Raw genomic sequence first — 15,939 nt, forward strand, 5'->3', positions numbered from 1 at the left:
TTACAAATTATCTTAAAGTCTCACAGCTACCCTTAGACTTTTTAACTCACAAAAGGAGCAAAATCACAGAAAATACCACACCACTTTGCTGGTATTGTACTAAAAATATAGTAAATTAGTGCAGAAAGTGTTCTCAGAATCAAGGTCCAGAAACACTTGCCAGTACAACTTTTAATGATAAAAGTGGGGCGGGGGGGGGAATCCTGGAGCTGGTAGGCTGAGCAGTTGGTAAAAGACTTCAGAGATTTTTAACCACAAACATACCAGATTAAATAAGTGTCACTCTTAAGAATTCTTGCATGATTTTTTTGCAGGCAGATGAAAGCTTGCTCTGTCAGGTCTCTGAGCAGACATGAGCTCATTCTGCCCACTCTGTATCCTGGCTGGAAGCTGCACTATCGCAATAAGCGCGACACTGAGTCTACTCAAGGGCAGGATATATTAGCTTGGGCTCGATGCCACACTGACAGGTCTACCAAGCTTCTGTTTAGTTCAGAGAGTGGACAGTGAGTCAACAGCTATATGGGCAGAGCCAGTGTACATCTCTTTGCTAAAAACTGTACAAAGGGGGCCTCCAGGTCCCATTCTTCTTTGTTTTTCTGTTGCAGAGTGTTTAAGTTTGAATTTTTGGTTAATGGTAAAAATTGTGGACATTTTGGAAAACTTTTCAAGCAGCATTCATTTTTTTTAATCCGGAGATGTTGTCACTAATGCTTAATAAATTAACCATAATCTTGTAAGCACTCAGTGGCGAAGTTCATTCTTACGGAGATATTTGTCACCCACAGAAAGAATATAATTTTTTTAATTTCAATGAAAGACACACTTCATTCTTTGCACCCACATTTCAGCCTTTTCTGGGCATTTGGAAGTGTCAGTTTCTTCCCTTTTGATACAGGTTATGACAAGAACCATGTCCATCTTAAATATTTTGATTTGGATCTCATTTACAATCCTGAAAATGTACTCCATTTCCAGATATTCACAGAATGCAGTGAGGAGATTGATAAAATTGTGGTATCTATGGTAAAGATAGTAATCTAATACAGAGATATTTTTTAATCCTGAATTTTACTGAGATATTTTTTGTCATTCTGCATTTTACTTCTACATTGGTCCCTCAGTCCTTTACTGTTTCCACCCTTAAACTGATAGATTCATGATATTGCAATCATAAATCAATATATCAATGATGATTAGCAAATATTAATGAAAATCTAGATGTTCACACTGTGACACTGTGTCCATCTATAACTTTTGACATGTCCTTACACATAATCCTTACACTTTATAAGTAAACTTTCACTATGCTAATCTACATTCTGATAACCATTATAAGTTGTAGGGTTTTAATACTTATGATCTTACACAGGTAAATAAATTTAAACAGCAAAATTGTACCAGCAAGAATACTCAACTTGATTAAGAATATTATTGTAATATTTAACATGATTATTGATTATTTTATAGAAACAAAGCCAAACCTCGGTGATGGATAGCCTGAATTTAAATGTGATCTGTTGGAGATGTCTGGTTATCTTACACACAATAGCTTTGAAATGAAAAAAATCCTCGTGGGTGGCAAATATGCATGTGTCTCAGTTTCAAAGAGTTCTTTTATTCAGGAACTGTTTCATGTCAAAGCGCAGTAGAGATGAAGAAACAATGTTACACATTTCCATACTAAATTTTATACTAATAAACACATCAGTAGGTTTAAGCTGTTTGTAAATGCTTTGACAGAAGTAAATTAAAGAAACATCGCTCTTCTTTGTGTTGCTACTGGCATAAGTGTGAGCTCTCACCTTGCGGACAGTGAGGTCCATTCACACCAGAATTTTATAAACTTTGTTAAAATATTTGTCCTATATTCTTTCTTAATACAAATATATGGCATAAAGCAACAGAGGCTTGAAAGAGAGCAATACTATGCAAGAAGAATAACAACATAAATTAGTCATAAACATAATATCAACAAGATGAGAGGAGTCAATTTACATTGGAGAACCAAAACATGGCCATTATCTTCTAAAAGCCTGTGCAGCTTTCACTTAGGTGCCTCATCATGCTCTATCTATCCCTGGTAATTGTGGAGTAACTGATGAAATCTTCACTGAACTACAATACACAACAAGACCACTACCACATTTACATAGATTTATATTCTGCTGATATTTTCATGCTTAAGCAGCATCCTCGGATTTGTGTGCCTGCGCAGGAGTCCTTCATGGTGATTTCACTATACTCTTCCTGCTTTGCATGATATTATTCTCACAAAGTTTACTAAAATTTGTTTCTGTAGAGATCCTCACCTGCTAATGAGTAGTTGGACTCCCAGTGTCTGTTAGTCTCCACTTTTCATGTAACAACTTACTGATCAATGTGGTTACCCACCATGCAGGAGTTGTGGTATTTATTCACTCAACAAGGAAAGAGTTTAAAACCACAAAGCTTCCCTCACAACAGTGCCATAACCAGCAACATGTGTCCCACTGCAAAAAATCATTCAAGATTCACTGAGCCTTAGAGGGAGTACAAGGGTAAGTCTGAAGCAGAATTGTTTGTATAATGTTCAGAGTTCAGGATAGTCATCACTGTTTTATAAAAGGTTTACATCATTTAAGCAAGGCCTATTTGATTCAAAATGTTGTATAGAGCACAATCATAGAATTCCCTTATTGCCAAGTTATCTGGTACCTACACATTTACTAAATGGTGAATTCTTTCTCGCACAGTGTCAGATCTACAACAATGAGCATTTTACCCTGCAGCACAGATTGCTGCTTTCTCTTGGGAAGCAGTAACTATGGTCAGAGTCCCCTTTGGCAAACAAAGGCACTAGCTGAGGCTCTTTCTTTTTTTTCCTGAGTAAGAAAGGACATTGTCTCCTACCTTCAGGCTGCGGGCTACGAACCATCAGTGGATATAAATGGATGCCTTGCTATTTTCAGAATTTCCTAATGGTTAATTCCAGGCAGCTCTCTGCTCTGCATATTGCCAGATTTGGCTTCCATCTAAGACCCTTATCTCTCCCCAGGCATATACAGAGAAGTGGGTGTCTCAGCTAGGGTCCTGCAGTCTGTTCCTAGGGCCCAACAGCTTTAATATTAGCACTGAAAGTCTTTATCTCACCTACCTGTAGGAAACTGTGTCTGATTTGTGAATAAGCACTTAAATTCATTAAATCCAGGATGATGACTAAGTCAAGTAAATTGTTACAATCCATTATTTTTCCTGCCTCAAATAATCGGTAGTTGGAATTGATGTGTTTATTTTATTGTAGATAAGCTTTATGGGAAAAGAAGATACTTTTGTTCTTACTCATATATTTTCCTTTTCTTAAAAAATGAATCTAGGAGCCTGGAGGAGGAGATAATGACATGCCCACTATATCCCATAGTGATAACTGTAGCAGAAAACACAGGAAAACAAGCTTCTCTCCAGCTCTGTGGTTAAAAAGCCTGAAACACCAAAGGAAATGAAAGTTTCTAGAAATAAAAAAGAACAAGAAAACTTATTTATTGAAAGTTTCTTATCAATAGCCTATAAAACCCTCCTGGACGGTGGATTCTGCAGGTATATGAAAATGAATATATGGAAAAGACTTATCCAGTTCTGATGAAGGTAAAACATCACTTTGAAAAGGGAACAGAAAATTGACCAGTTAAGGGAAAAGGATAAAGAAAAGCAAGACTGAAGACAGCAAGAATTTAGAAATGGCTGTAAAGATCTTATAGTGAAAATAGACTAATAAATATCTACCTTTTATCGATGAATAAGTAGATACACAAAAACTTTTAGGTCATTGTCATATCAGACATTCTGAATAACTCACACCAGAAGCTTTGCTGTCCTCTTGGAAAGCAAAGGTTGCAGTAAAACTGACAGTGTATAGCTTTTAAAGTTTGTATATTAGTACTTTTCTAAAATCCCATGTAAATAACTTCCCAGAGTTTATGAACCATCTCTGTTGCTTTCCCTCCATATCCTAGATATTGGTGCATTCAAGAGCTTGAACATTATTTGAGACCAAAATAAAACACAAAAAGCAATGTTAGGGGCTTTTAATTGTGTTTTTAAACAGATGCTGTCTGATAAACTGTATCATTTCTGGGCTGACCTTGCAAAGATGAATTAGCATTTACTTTCTAAAAAAATAAAAAATATTTTTATATCTCCTGTAATGCAGTTCGTGCCTGATCCATTGATTTAGAATGGTGATGAGGTTTATGCTCTTTAAACTGTGTTGTTGTAACTGCATATGTAGATAATTTTTTTCGAAAATGCCAGAAGAATAGTAGCAGCATTCATTTTACGTGGAACTTTTTACAAAGGCCAATATCATTCTGGTTTGTATCAGAAAAACTGTGGTCGGCAGGACGAGGGAAGTGATTATCTCATGGACCTCACTGGTAAAGCCACATTGTGAATACTGTGTTCAGGTTTGGGTCCCTCGCTACAGGAAAGGCATTGACATCATGGAGCATGTGCAAAGAAAAGCAACGAAGGTGGCAAAGGTACTAGACCACAAGACTTATGAGGAGTGGTTCAGGGAACTGCGGTTGATAGTCTGGAGGAAAGGAGGCTGAGGAGAGACCTCATCACTCTCTACAACTTCCTGAAAGAAGATTTCAGTGAGGTGGGTGTTGATCTCTTCTCCCATGTAACAAGCGATAGGAAAAGAGGAAATAGCCTCAATTTGAATCAGGGAAAGTTTAGACAAGATAATAAGAAAATCTATTCATGGAAAGGGTTGTTAAGTCCCTGTCCCTGGAATTATTTAAAAGATGTGTAGACATGGTGCTTAGGGACGTGGTTTAGTAATGGAATTGGCAGTCTTAAATTAATGGTTGGACTTGATGATCTTAAAAGTCTTTTCTGACCTAAACAATGCTATTATTCTATGGTTCTGATTCTAAGACTAAGAAAGATAATGAAGACAACTGCAAATACCTAATGCTTTCAGAGGAAATAATGCATCTTCTGTGATGGTATTGTACGTGCCATGATGCTTATAATGAACCACATAATACTATTGCAGATTAAATGTCTCACTTTTAAAGATATTTAAGTTATAAGCTAAGAAAAGTAATTATCAATATTTTTCTGTCATGTGAAAGAGAATTCAGTGTACTATGTTAGTGCAAGACCTCATCGATAGTTCTGTAATTTGTAGGTCTTGGAAAATCATGTATTATACTTCATATAGACAGATGTAGTTCATTATTGAATACCTGTAATAGCTGGATCTGGTACATGGCTGCAGTCTGTGATCTTCATTCACTCAAACAGGGTAGACAGTCACTACATTTTGTAAAGCTGGCAGTTATGAAGTTTCAGGTAGATAATAATTACACACCACTTCATGGAGTTCCTGTTTTGCTAAAGTGAACCGATTTTCTTAGTTCTTGAAGGGAATACAAGTAAAAAAATGCTTTGGTGCTGGCAACCACCTCCCTGCTCCCCAGTCAACTTCCCAGGTGGGAAATGATTAGCCATGGATTAATAGCATACAGAGAGATGTATGTGGATTTTTTATTCATAAACTCCACAAGTATATTAGTATCAACTTTCAGTTAATCAGAGAAAATGTTATATTTAATTACTGCTTACATTTGGAGACAGTACATGGACCACTGGTAAGTTTTAGTCACTAATATAATATAGCAACACTGGCTTATCTTCACAAAAACCTCTTGGTAGTGGGCATCAGATTGAATCCCTGCACTTCCAGTGCTTTGACTTTGTAGAACATTTTCAGACTGACAGTGTTTTAAATAGAATAAAGTTATTTCAGATAAATAGAGAACAGAGACATTAAATATTTTTCTCTATTATCCGTTTTATACAATTGTTTGGTGAAACAATATTAAACATATTTTCAAATAATGGAAAGTATGCATACCACGGGTGTCATACTGTCTGATAATAGGATTTTGCATGGATATTCCCTCTGAAGTAGTTGCAATTTGAATTTTAGTCCTTAAAGACAAGTGAATTATTATGGGTTTAAATTTTGCACCACACCTATTTTTTTTAGTTATTCTGTAGTTTTCATGTTTGGCAAGAAAAGTACTAGGGTCTGGATGCAGAACTGCATCTCAGAGGATCTGTGTTTATTTTCTTGCTTTGCTACAGATTTCCTATGTGCCCATCACTACACTTTTTCTTCCCTGTCTAAGAAATACCACTTTGAAGGTTTACATGGAACCGGCTAAGGATATGGCTCAGAAAAACTTAGAAATCAAGTTTATTCCTTGTTTTACCTAAACTACTTAAACGACAAAAGAATAAAATATGTTATTTGTCATAAATCCATCGCTGAGAAGCCTGGGTAATAATGAACCATACCAATATTTAAAGATGCGGTTTTGTACACTGAGGAAAGTGAAACTTGTTAATGTCCTGCTACTGAAAGAGCAGTAGTCTGAAACAAATTTTTAAATTAAAGACACACAAAAGAAGCTGTCCCCATAAAAATCACACTTTTAAATAATACTTCCTTTTACATATTACAGCATTTTCATTGGTAAAATTTAAAAGATTGTACAAAAAATACTTTTTCCCTACTTTACAGTAAATGTGATTTTTTTTTAATAAATACCAGCATTAGTTGAACAATGATGATTAAATAAATCAATAGCCTCCACCTTAAGAAAATCAAAGATTAACATTACATCAAGGCTTCTGGCTCCAGGCTACCTACCTAGTTTGCCTAAGAAAACAGAAACTATTGCTGAAACTAAATATCCAAACTCTTAAACAAACAAGAGTTAAAAAAATCCAGTACTCTGGGGAGACATTATGTGGCCTTTCAGTACTTAAAGGGGCCTTATAACAAAGACGCGGACAAACTTTTTAGCAGGTCCTATTGTGACAGGACAAGGGATAATGGATTTAGACTAAAAGAGGGTAGATTTTGACTAGATACAAGGAAGAAATTTTTTACATTGAAGGTAATGAAACACTGGAACATGTTGCTCAGATAGGTAGTAGATGCCCATCCCTGGAAACGTTCAAGATTGGAGATGTCCTTGATAAGTGCAGAGAGGGTTGGATGAGATGACTTTAAAGGTCCTTTCCAACTCAAGCTATTCTATAATTCTACTCAGTGAACTAAAAATTCTCTGCTACCTGGTCCCATAAATCTAACCATAAAGTCTAAATTAGTTTACATACCACAACTAATCTGGTTTCCCAAAGTAAAATTTGGAGAGAAACAGGTTTTTTTTGAGAGCTTGGGAACGATGTTACCTACATTTGTATAATTATAGGACCATGTCAGTGGTTTGAAGAAATTTGAATCCATTCAGTGCCTCTCTTTCATGTCTGCAATATTCCATCAAGTTCTTCCCTCTGAGGACCCATCTGATTCTTCTCTACATAACTGATATTCTCCTCTCAGCTTGCCTCTTCATTATTGCACTTCTGATGTATCTGTGCTCTTTTTCATTTTCTCATAAGATTTCCTAATCTTTCTCATGCTAGTTCCACTATTAAAACTGTTTTTCTTAATTTTAACTACAAAAGGTCAGCCACCGCCTCAAGTCCATGATTCACTCACAGAAGTTAGGATGCTCTCTGTCTATCATCAGTTTTCACCTATACCTACAGCAATTCCAAAATCTTTTTCACCTCAACAACATTGTCTCATATTTTAATCAAATTCCTCCATGGGTAGCAAAAGCTAGTGAGTCATTGCAGCAATGGAAAGCCTTTCTAAATAGAAGAATGTAAATACTGGAACATATTGTCATAGGAAGTTAAGGGTATATTCAGCCTCTGTAAGGGTTCAGAGGTAGAATTATTTCAGCCAATTAAAAATGCCTTGCTTGGAAGTGCTGCTCATGTATCATGAGTAGAAAAACCAGATGCACGTGCAGGCCTAAATTGCTGCTGTTGAAGTGTAGCATCAGTATATCTGCCTTCATTAACAAGTATGCAGGATTATGAAGTGTAGTGTCTGAAATCCCAACAAGCAGTTACTTTTTCTGTTTAATTCTGAAGGGTCTCAGGAAAAAGGGCAGTATTGTGTCATATCTGTACATCTCCTAAAAACATCAAACAATGTCAATAGACCATCAAGACTGGGTTAGGTAGAGTCTGCACAGGCAAAAAAAAAAAGGAAAGGCTGTAGGTCTTCTAGAAGTCTCTTTTAATTTATGTTATGTAGTTCTATTAATAATTCCTGTGACTTAAATTGAGAAACACTGTGCTAAATGCAGCTTCAAGATCTGAATCTTCTGACTCTATGGAGATTTTACTTGCTGCAGTGTAAGACTTGCAAAGAGACTGATGGAGATAGTTTTCATCATATTTACAAACAGCCTGCTGCGTAATCGTTTTGTGTAGATAAGAAGTGTAAGAATGTTCTAAAGGAAATTATTCACTTGGATACTTCCATGTTATTGAAGGTTTCAAATGTGGTGCAACATTGATTTTTCTGTTTCAGTTATCATTTATCATTACACATTTACTGCTTGAGTATTCACCTTCTCATCTCAACTTTCTTTTATGCAGTCATCATCTGGGATAAAACGATTTTATTCTGCATTCCCAGAAACTCTTTTGGAGCTGTATCATTTTGAAAGAGAAACAAGCATATTTTTAACATACATGTGTTCAGCATTACTCTTTTTAATCATGGTTTCTTTAGGCTAATAAAAAGTAATAAAAAGAACACAAACAGCCCAGAGAAAAAACAGAACCTTTCTGAAATCACCAATTGGGAATTATCCAGACTGAATAGAACTTTGCATAAAGTCGGGGCTGGACTTTGGAACAACAGCATGAAAATTATTTTCCACATTTTCTCAGACACATTTTATCGCTTCATGGTATTTTTTTTCTTTAAAAGAATAAGTAAATTCTGTATTCAAACATGAGACCTGGAACCTTAGTTATTTTGTGTGTCTTCCAAAAGTACAAGATACTGCCATAGCATAAATGAAAGATGCTCCACTTCTTGAGATTTTCCTTTCATTTTGATACCCTTTTTCTATTTCAGATCTCTTTCATCTACTCCCCAGACCATTCTGGAAACTTGTCTCTTTACTGTTCGTTATTTCTTAATGAACTTGCATTATTTGATACTAATGTACAGCACAACCAGCCTAAAGTTACTTATTTTTGCAAACAGTGTTGGAGAAGCAAAGCCTAATGTGGGTCACTAACAGAAAATCCTAAAAAGCTTCCAAAATAAGACAGTATATAGTTTGTTTGGGAAACTTATTTTCAAATGAACAGCAACTTAAATTTGGAAAAGGTATGCTTTTGTGTGCCTGAGTATTGAAAGCAAACATGGCAAATGTCTGACAGCCATGAAGGAAAGACACTGTGAGCAAGAGATTGGAGAATGTGGTTTTCATATCCAGAGGAATCATTTAAATGCTTAGTGGCAGCTCCTCAGATAAACAGAAACCAGCATTCTCTGAAAGGTGTCCAGCTGTTTAGGACTCAGTAATCAGGCTTTTATTTGGCCTGCCTTCTGGAGTTGCTTCTATCCCAGAGAGTGATGCTGGCAAGCAAAATAGTTTTTTATGTTATAGGATGTGTTCTTATAGTAATTGTTAAAAATGTCCAAAATAATTTTGCTTTGCAAAACATCTGTTGGACTATATCTGTCTGGACTATGCCCCAGTGCATTTTTAAAGCATAACAAACAATTTGCATTTGCATGTGGCTTACACTTCATTATTTCCAGAAATATCACGGTGTTACTAATTTATTTTCTTTAATATTCAGATATATTTGAGTAGAAATAATTGTGGAATTTATATGAAACACAAAGGGTCAACAGAGATCAACAGTGCCTTTTTTACCTCTTCGTATTTCCCTCTCTTTTAATGCCAGAATAATGTGAATGGAATAAATTCTTCATTCCCTAGGCAGAAAAGCTTCAGTTGTACTGAAAAGAGGCCACACAGACAGCATGAGTAGAGTTTATTCTGGCTATTAATTGGACTATGCTAGTAGTACAGAAACTAAAACTGCAAACACTAGTCCCAAAAGAGATTCCTTCTGATTTTTGTTAAAAAGTGACTTGAACATTGATAGCAGAATTTATCCCTGTTTCTCAGCATTATGCATTTTCAGGCCTTTACACCCGTTCTGTTTTAATTTCTATACTTTTGAAAAACTTCCCTTCTGTTTTCCTTGTTCAGCAAGAATTTTCATGAACAGTTTTCATAATTGTTTCCATGCTCAGAAAACGTGATTGCTCCAAAAGATCTCCCTTTCTTCTGATGAAAGCGGGTTTCATTTTAGATCAGGCTAAAACTGTGCCAGGAGTAGGGCAATCAATTAAATCTACATAGGCAAGTGTACATCATTTCTTAAGCCTATGTCTTGGTCCTGGTTGGTAGTTAACACCTGATGCAGTCTCAGGTCACAGTCCCCACCAGAGTTCCCGGACTGTTGGAGGTACAATCGTGCAGCCCTTCCCCAAAACTCATTGCCTCTTCTCACACTCTGGGCACATTACACGGACTTAATGATTGGCAGAAATCTCTCAAGCATTTCCAAGTTCCTCTACTATCTTTCTACAAACACCGTCCAGCATTTTGAATCAAAACAAGAAATTCTCTCACTATTTTGCCATAATGAACACAAATGAATCCTGGAAAGGAATCCTCCCTCAACATTAGATTTAACAGAAGTTAAATTTTAAACAGCTTTCCAATTCCTCAACAATAAATGCTTTCCTTATTCAGTACAGAATAATGTGAGGAAAAAAGACACTGTTTTTATTAGGAAATCCAGACATCTTATTTCACCCTCTGAATAATACTCCTGGCATCTTCTCTGATTTCATCTTAATTTTTAGAGCTACGTGTAACTCTGTGCTTTGACATTTTTCCTCCCACAACAAGTATTTGTGTCATCTTTTCCTTTTTCTTCTACTAATATTAAGGTCACCACTTCATCCACTTCTACACTGCTGTTTTTATATTTTGTATAAATACCTTTACTTTCTGTTCGGAGACATTTCTTTCAGTTATATTTGCTTTTTGCCTAAGAGCACCTTAGAAAGTGTGCTCCAACTTTCCAAACCTAGGGAATTCAGGCACAGCATTGCTGGAGGCAATGGAGGACAGAGATGTCCTTTGCATACCATGGAATGGTCCTTGCTTTATGCAGGAGTGAATCTCATACAGATTGCTTCTAAATGTAGCTTTTGTGCTTCTACACTCTACAGTAGTGCCCTCTGACAAACCCCAGAAGACAAGAGTATTTGTGTCCCACCTGGGCAGAGTCCTGTCAGTAGAAAGAACAAATTGCTTTCACTTCCATTTCTCTGGAGGCCCATGGGAGAGGGAGGCTATTAGCATTTCTGAGAATCAAGTTACTTGAACTTAAAAATCTGAATACCAACCTACACATGCTATTACTTGAATGTTTAGGTTTACAATATATTTTATTTCTCTCCTAAGACTTATGCTAACTATATATGCTGTAATATATTATTTAGGATATTTTTCTCTGTTTCATTTTCTTTCTCCAGCATTTTACTATCTGTTCATATGGAGCACTGAATAAAGAAACATAAAATCATACCACTTAGGTCATCCATATCTTTTGTGTCTCCAATTTTTTTATCTTTTCTTAATAAGCAGATTTGTTTTCCACTTTTTATCATAAAAAAGGAGAAAAATATTATTGGAATTTTTTTATTTCCTATGTCTTTTTTTGAACTATAATAAATGACAAAAGGATGATGATGATGATAAATAAAGGCTATCTCATACCTAGTACTTTGCTTTGTGTTTTATCTCCTCACAAGAAGACCCAGAATTTTGTTTTTCCTATTGATTTACACTGAATTTTTATTTTGGAAATATCAGATATTTTAAACAGCATTTTTGATCTTTTCTTCCCATGCCCATTATTTTAATGTTATACATCTGAGTTAGAAATTCTTCAAGATGTAATGAGGAATTCATATGCTTTTCTATTCAATCAGCTTTGAGTTCAGATGGTCTCAAATATGCTAACAGTTATACAGTTTTTTTTGGCAGCTCTACCAGTCAGCATAACTAATAGATCATCCCTTGTTCTCAGCTCTTAGTTTTACTCCAGCCTTCCATCACTGAGAAATCAGATCTTTATTTTGGTTTTGCCCTCTTTATTCCCTTTCAATTAAAATCAGGATCATATTATTGTATTTTCTCAAATTTTAGCAAGTGAACAATGAACAATATTTATCACTCAGCATAGTCAAAATAATTTCAATAGATTCTTACCTGTAATTCTGTTTTTCATTTCCTATGTGAAATCTTTCATACTGTGAATATGCCTGGTTTCCTTCCCAGTCCATTAATTCAATTCTTAGAGAATATTGCCTCTGACTTGTTATTGCAAAGATAAATTCATTTCCCAGCCAATGTTCACCTGACGGGTTACCAAAACCCTAGAAAAAAGTTGGCAAAATAACTAGATGTAATTATTGTAATTGGTAGAATCTTTATACAATAATAAAACCATCATTATATTTTACCTATACATTCTAATTACTGATCATGGCTTTCTGTGCTCCACTTTGGCTACCTAAAATTAGTTTACTAAGAAGTATCATTTAAGAGTGTCGTGCAGTTCAACTGATATTTGAATGGCCTGTTGAGATTATTAGTTGAAAATCACTTTCCAATTACAAGAAACTAGAAGCATGGTGTTGCATCTGTACATTTTTCAATGTGAATACTGGACATAATCACATTTGATAACATATTTCATTTGGTGTTAAAACTAGTTAAGTCAAAACCTAATTCTCCTATAAAAGGTTAAAAAGAATTTAAATTACCCTAGAATTTACACTGAATTCAAGTTAGCTGCGGATTGTAGCTCATATCTAAGTAAGTTTAGATGCTTTGAAATCTTTAAGTTAAGGAATTAGGAATATTCTTGTAGGCAATCCAAAGCACATGAGAGGGTATTGTAACTTTGTTTTCTAAGAATGAAAAATAAACATCAGTAAATATTTAAGGTTCCTAACTCTCCTCACATTTCAAATATTCAGATGACCTTATTTCCAGTTAAGCACACTATACAATTTTCAAAGACAGAAAAATAATACTAAAAGAAAAAGTATAACCAGTTTCAAAATATTTTCCTAGAGTTATGTTTTTGTGCATCTTCCATGTTTTAAAGTTATTTAAATTTCAGTGGATATTTTGCTACATTAAATTTAAGGTTTTATTTAGTGTAATTAATTTAATTTACTATAAATTAAAATCAATTTTCTTCATAAACCATTATTTCATACCTGAGAACTCTAAGCTCCATTTTTGTTTTCTTTAAAGAAAAAAAGACATTTTAAACTATAATCTTCACTTGTGAAGAACTGTTTCAATGTCACTACACTTATTCTTTTTTTTTAACTAGCCTACCTGAGCAGATATTTGTTACTCACTGATAGCAAAGGCTGAGAGGACATGGTACATTTGGCTATGCTGAGATGAGTACACTAGTTTGTGTTTCAAACAAGCATTGCTGCATTTTGGCTCAGAGACCATCAAATAATACCCAGGAACAAAGTGTTTAGTCTGCAAAACCGGAATAAGAGAGGACACTATCATACTGTTAGTTAGCTTTTCCTTTCCTACACAGTATTTCATTGTGTCCTCTTTCTCAAGCAGATGATTTCCTATGTAAGTCCCTGTGAATACTAGTTGTGGCAGACAATGATCATATCTTGTTTTGACTATATCAGTCTTTCAGCGCAAGCTCCTGCTCCTTAAGCTTTCCTATGATAATCACAGAATCATTTGGGTTGGAAAACACCCTCAAGATCATCAAGTCCAAGTGTAAACTTAACACTGCCAAGCCCACCACGAAACCATGTCCCTTAGTGCCACATCTACATGTCTTTCAAATACCTTTAGGGATGGTGACTCCCTGGCCAGCCTGTTGCAATGCTTGAGAACCTTTTCTGTGAAGAATTTTTCCTAATATCCAATCTAAACCTCACCTGGTGCAACCTGAGGCCATTTCCTCTTATCCTTTAACTTGTCACATGGGGGAAGAGATCAACACCCACCTCGCTGCAGCCTCCTTTCAGGTAGTGGTAGAGAGTGATGACTTCTCTCCTCAGTCTCCTTTTTTCCAATCTAAACAACTCCATTTCCTCCAACCACCCCTCATAAGACTTGTGTTCTAGACCCTTCACCAGCATTTGATGCTTTTCTTTGCACATGCTCCAGTACCTTAATACCTTTCCTGTAGTAAGGGACCCAAAACTGAACCGAGTATTTGAGACATAGCTTCATCAGTGCCAAGTACCACAAGATAATCGCTTCCCTGGTCCTACTGGCTGCACTATTTCTGATACAAGCCAGGATGCTATCGGCTTTCTCGGCCAGCTGGGCACACTGCTGGCTCATACTCAGGTGAGTATCAACCACTAGCCTCAGGCTCTTTTTTGCCAGGCAGCTTTCCAGCCATTTGATCCCAAGCTTGTAGCTCTGCATGGAGCTGTTGTGGCTCAGGAGCAGGACCTGACACTTAGTCTTATTGAACGCCACACAACTGGCCTCAGCCCATCAATCCATCCCATCCAGATAATGTTTCTGTATCCCTCATCAACTACTTTGATTGCATTCACATGCATATTTGGCTTCATATATACTTCCTAAAATACAAAATCTTGTCCCTCACCTGCATAAGCGCATTCTACAGCTGACATACATAACCTCTTCTTTTCACTGTTTTCCATGTGCTCCTTGGATCATTTCTATATCCTTGCCTTGTCTCTCTGCTCTTACATTCTCTTTCACCAGTGGTCATTGCCACTTGTCTCAGAAGAAAGGAAAATATGCTCTGCAGTGACTGCCTAACAAGCAGTTTGCCTCCCTAAAATCCAGAAGGCCAAAGTTGGAGCATAGGTGTTTATATACCAACCGAAGTATGTTTCCCTGCAGTCTACATAGTTTCTTATTCACAGAAGGTATATTATTCTTATCACTTGCGCCCCTTGAAAAGATTTTCAGGAAATCCTTTCTCCCTTTTTCCCTGTGCTGGCAAGATGAGGGGACTCCCCTTTGAACTGTGGCTCTATTAAACTATATTTGCCTTATCTTATCTAGATTACAGCCTATTCAGGATGTAATATGTGTGGCTTTTTTAACATCATGTGTTCCCACATGTGTTCTATATAAACTCCAGACACCATATATAATTATTCTGAAATAATAATAATTTTTCTTCCTCACATTTACACTTCCTTCTCCCTTTTCACATTTGTTATTACACTAAGATGAAAATTTGTCACTAAGTGGTTTGCTCTCCTGACCAGAGGAAATGAAGTTGCAGCAAAAGGGAACAGAAGGAACATAAAAAGGAACATAAAAAACCATGAGGAAAGTCTCCACATTAGCTACAAAAAACCTGAATCCTATTATAAGGAACTACAATACTGAAACTCAGATTAGAAATGCCTATATTAAGAATGATTATTTTTTTCTTGTTAGAAGCAACTTGTTTTCAAACAAACCACTTGCTTTTATGAAAAGAAAACCAAGGAAGTAAGTGGAATATAAAACTTATCTCTGAAGCAAGGAAGATTCCTAAAGGAGTAATAGTGTACTTTATTAAACACTTAATATGGCTGGAAAAATAAGTAAACAAGCAAACAAGCTTTCATAGATCTAAACCAGAAAGAAACTGTATATTTCTGTTAAGTGTAGAGTTGGGAACAATTTCTTCAAGTATAATTTTATTACGCCAAACTCAACTGTTTCCAACTGTATTTAGTCTGCAGTTTACTGTCTCTATTTCAGATCTGAAGAAAGACTTGCATGCCTGCTCTTTTTTCCAGATGCTTTGACTGACCTAATAACTACAGAGCATTCCTTATTTATATCTTACTTAGACTGTCGCTGCTACAAGCACACCACTACTCTGAGAAGATATGCAAGCTTTTGTTTGTGAAGAGAATGACATATT

General features: G+C 35.8%; 1 protein-coding gene across 1 annotated transcript in view; it reads right to left on the minus strand.

The window, feature by feature from the left end:
* The window catches only part of ANGPT1 (angiopoietin 1), a 170,138-nt gene that overhangs the window by 21,533 nt on the left and 132,666 nt on the right, over positions 1-15,939 (minus strand). Inside the window, exon 7 of the mRNA XM_069854533.1 lies at positions 12,243-12,409. Within this exon, the coding sequence (XP_069710634.1) occupies positions 12,243-12,409 (167 nt within the window). The remainder of the gene's footprint in view (positions 1-12,242; positions 12,410-15,939) is intronic.

This window comes from Phaenicophaeus curvirostris, chromosome 3, assembly GCF_032191515.1.
Source record: "Phaenicophaeus curvirostris isolate KB17595 chromosome 3, BPBGC_Pcur_1.0, whole genome shotgun sequence".
Taxonomy (NCBI): domain Eukaryota; kingdom Metazoa; phylum Chordata; class Aves; order Cuculiformes; family Cuculidae; genus Phaenicophaeus; species Phaenicophaeus curvirostris.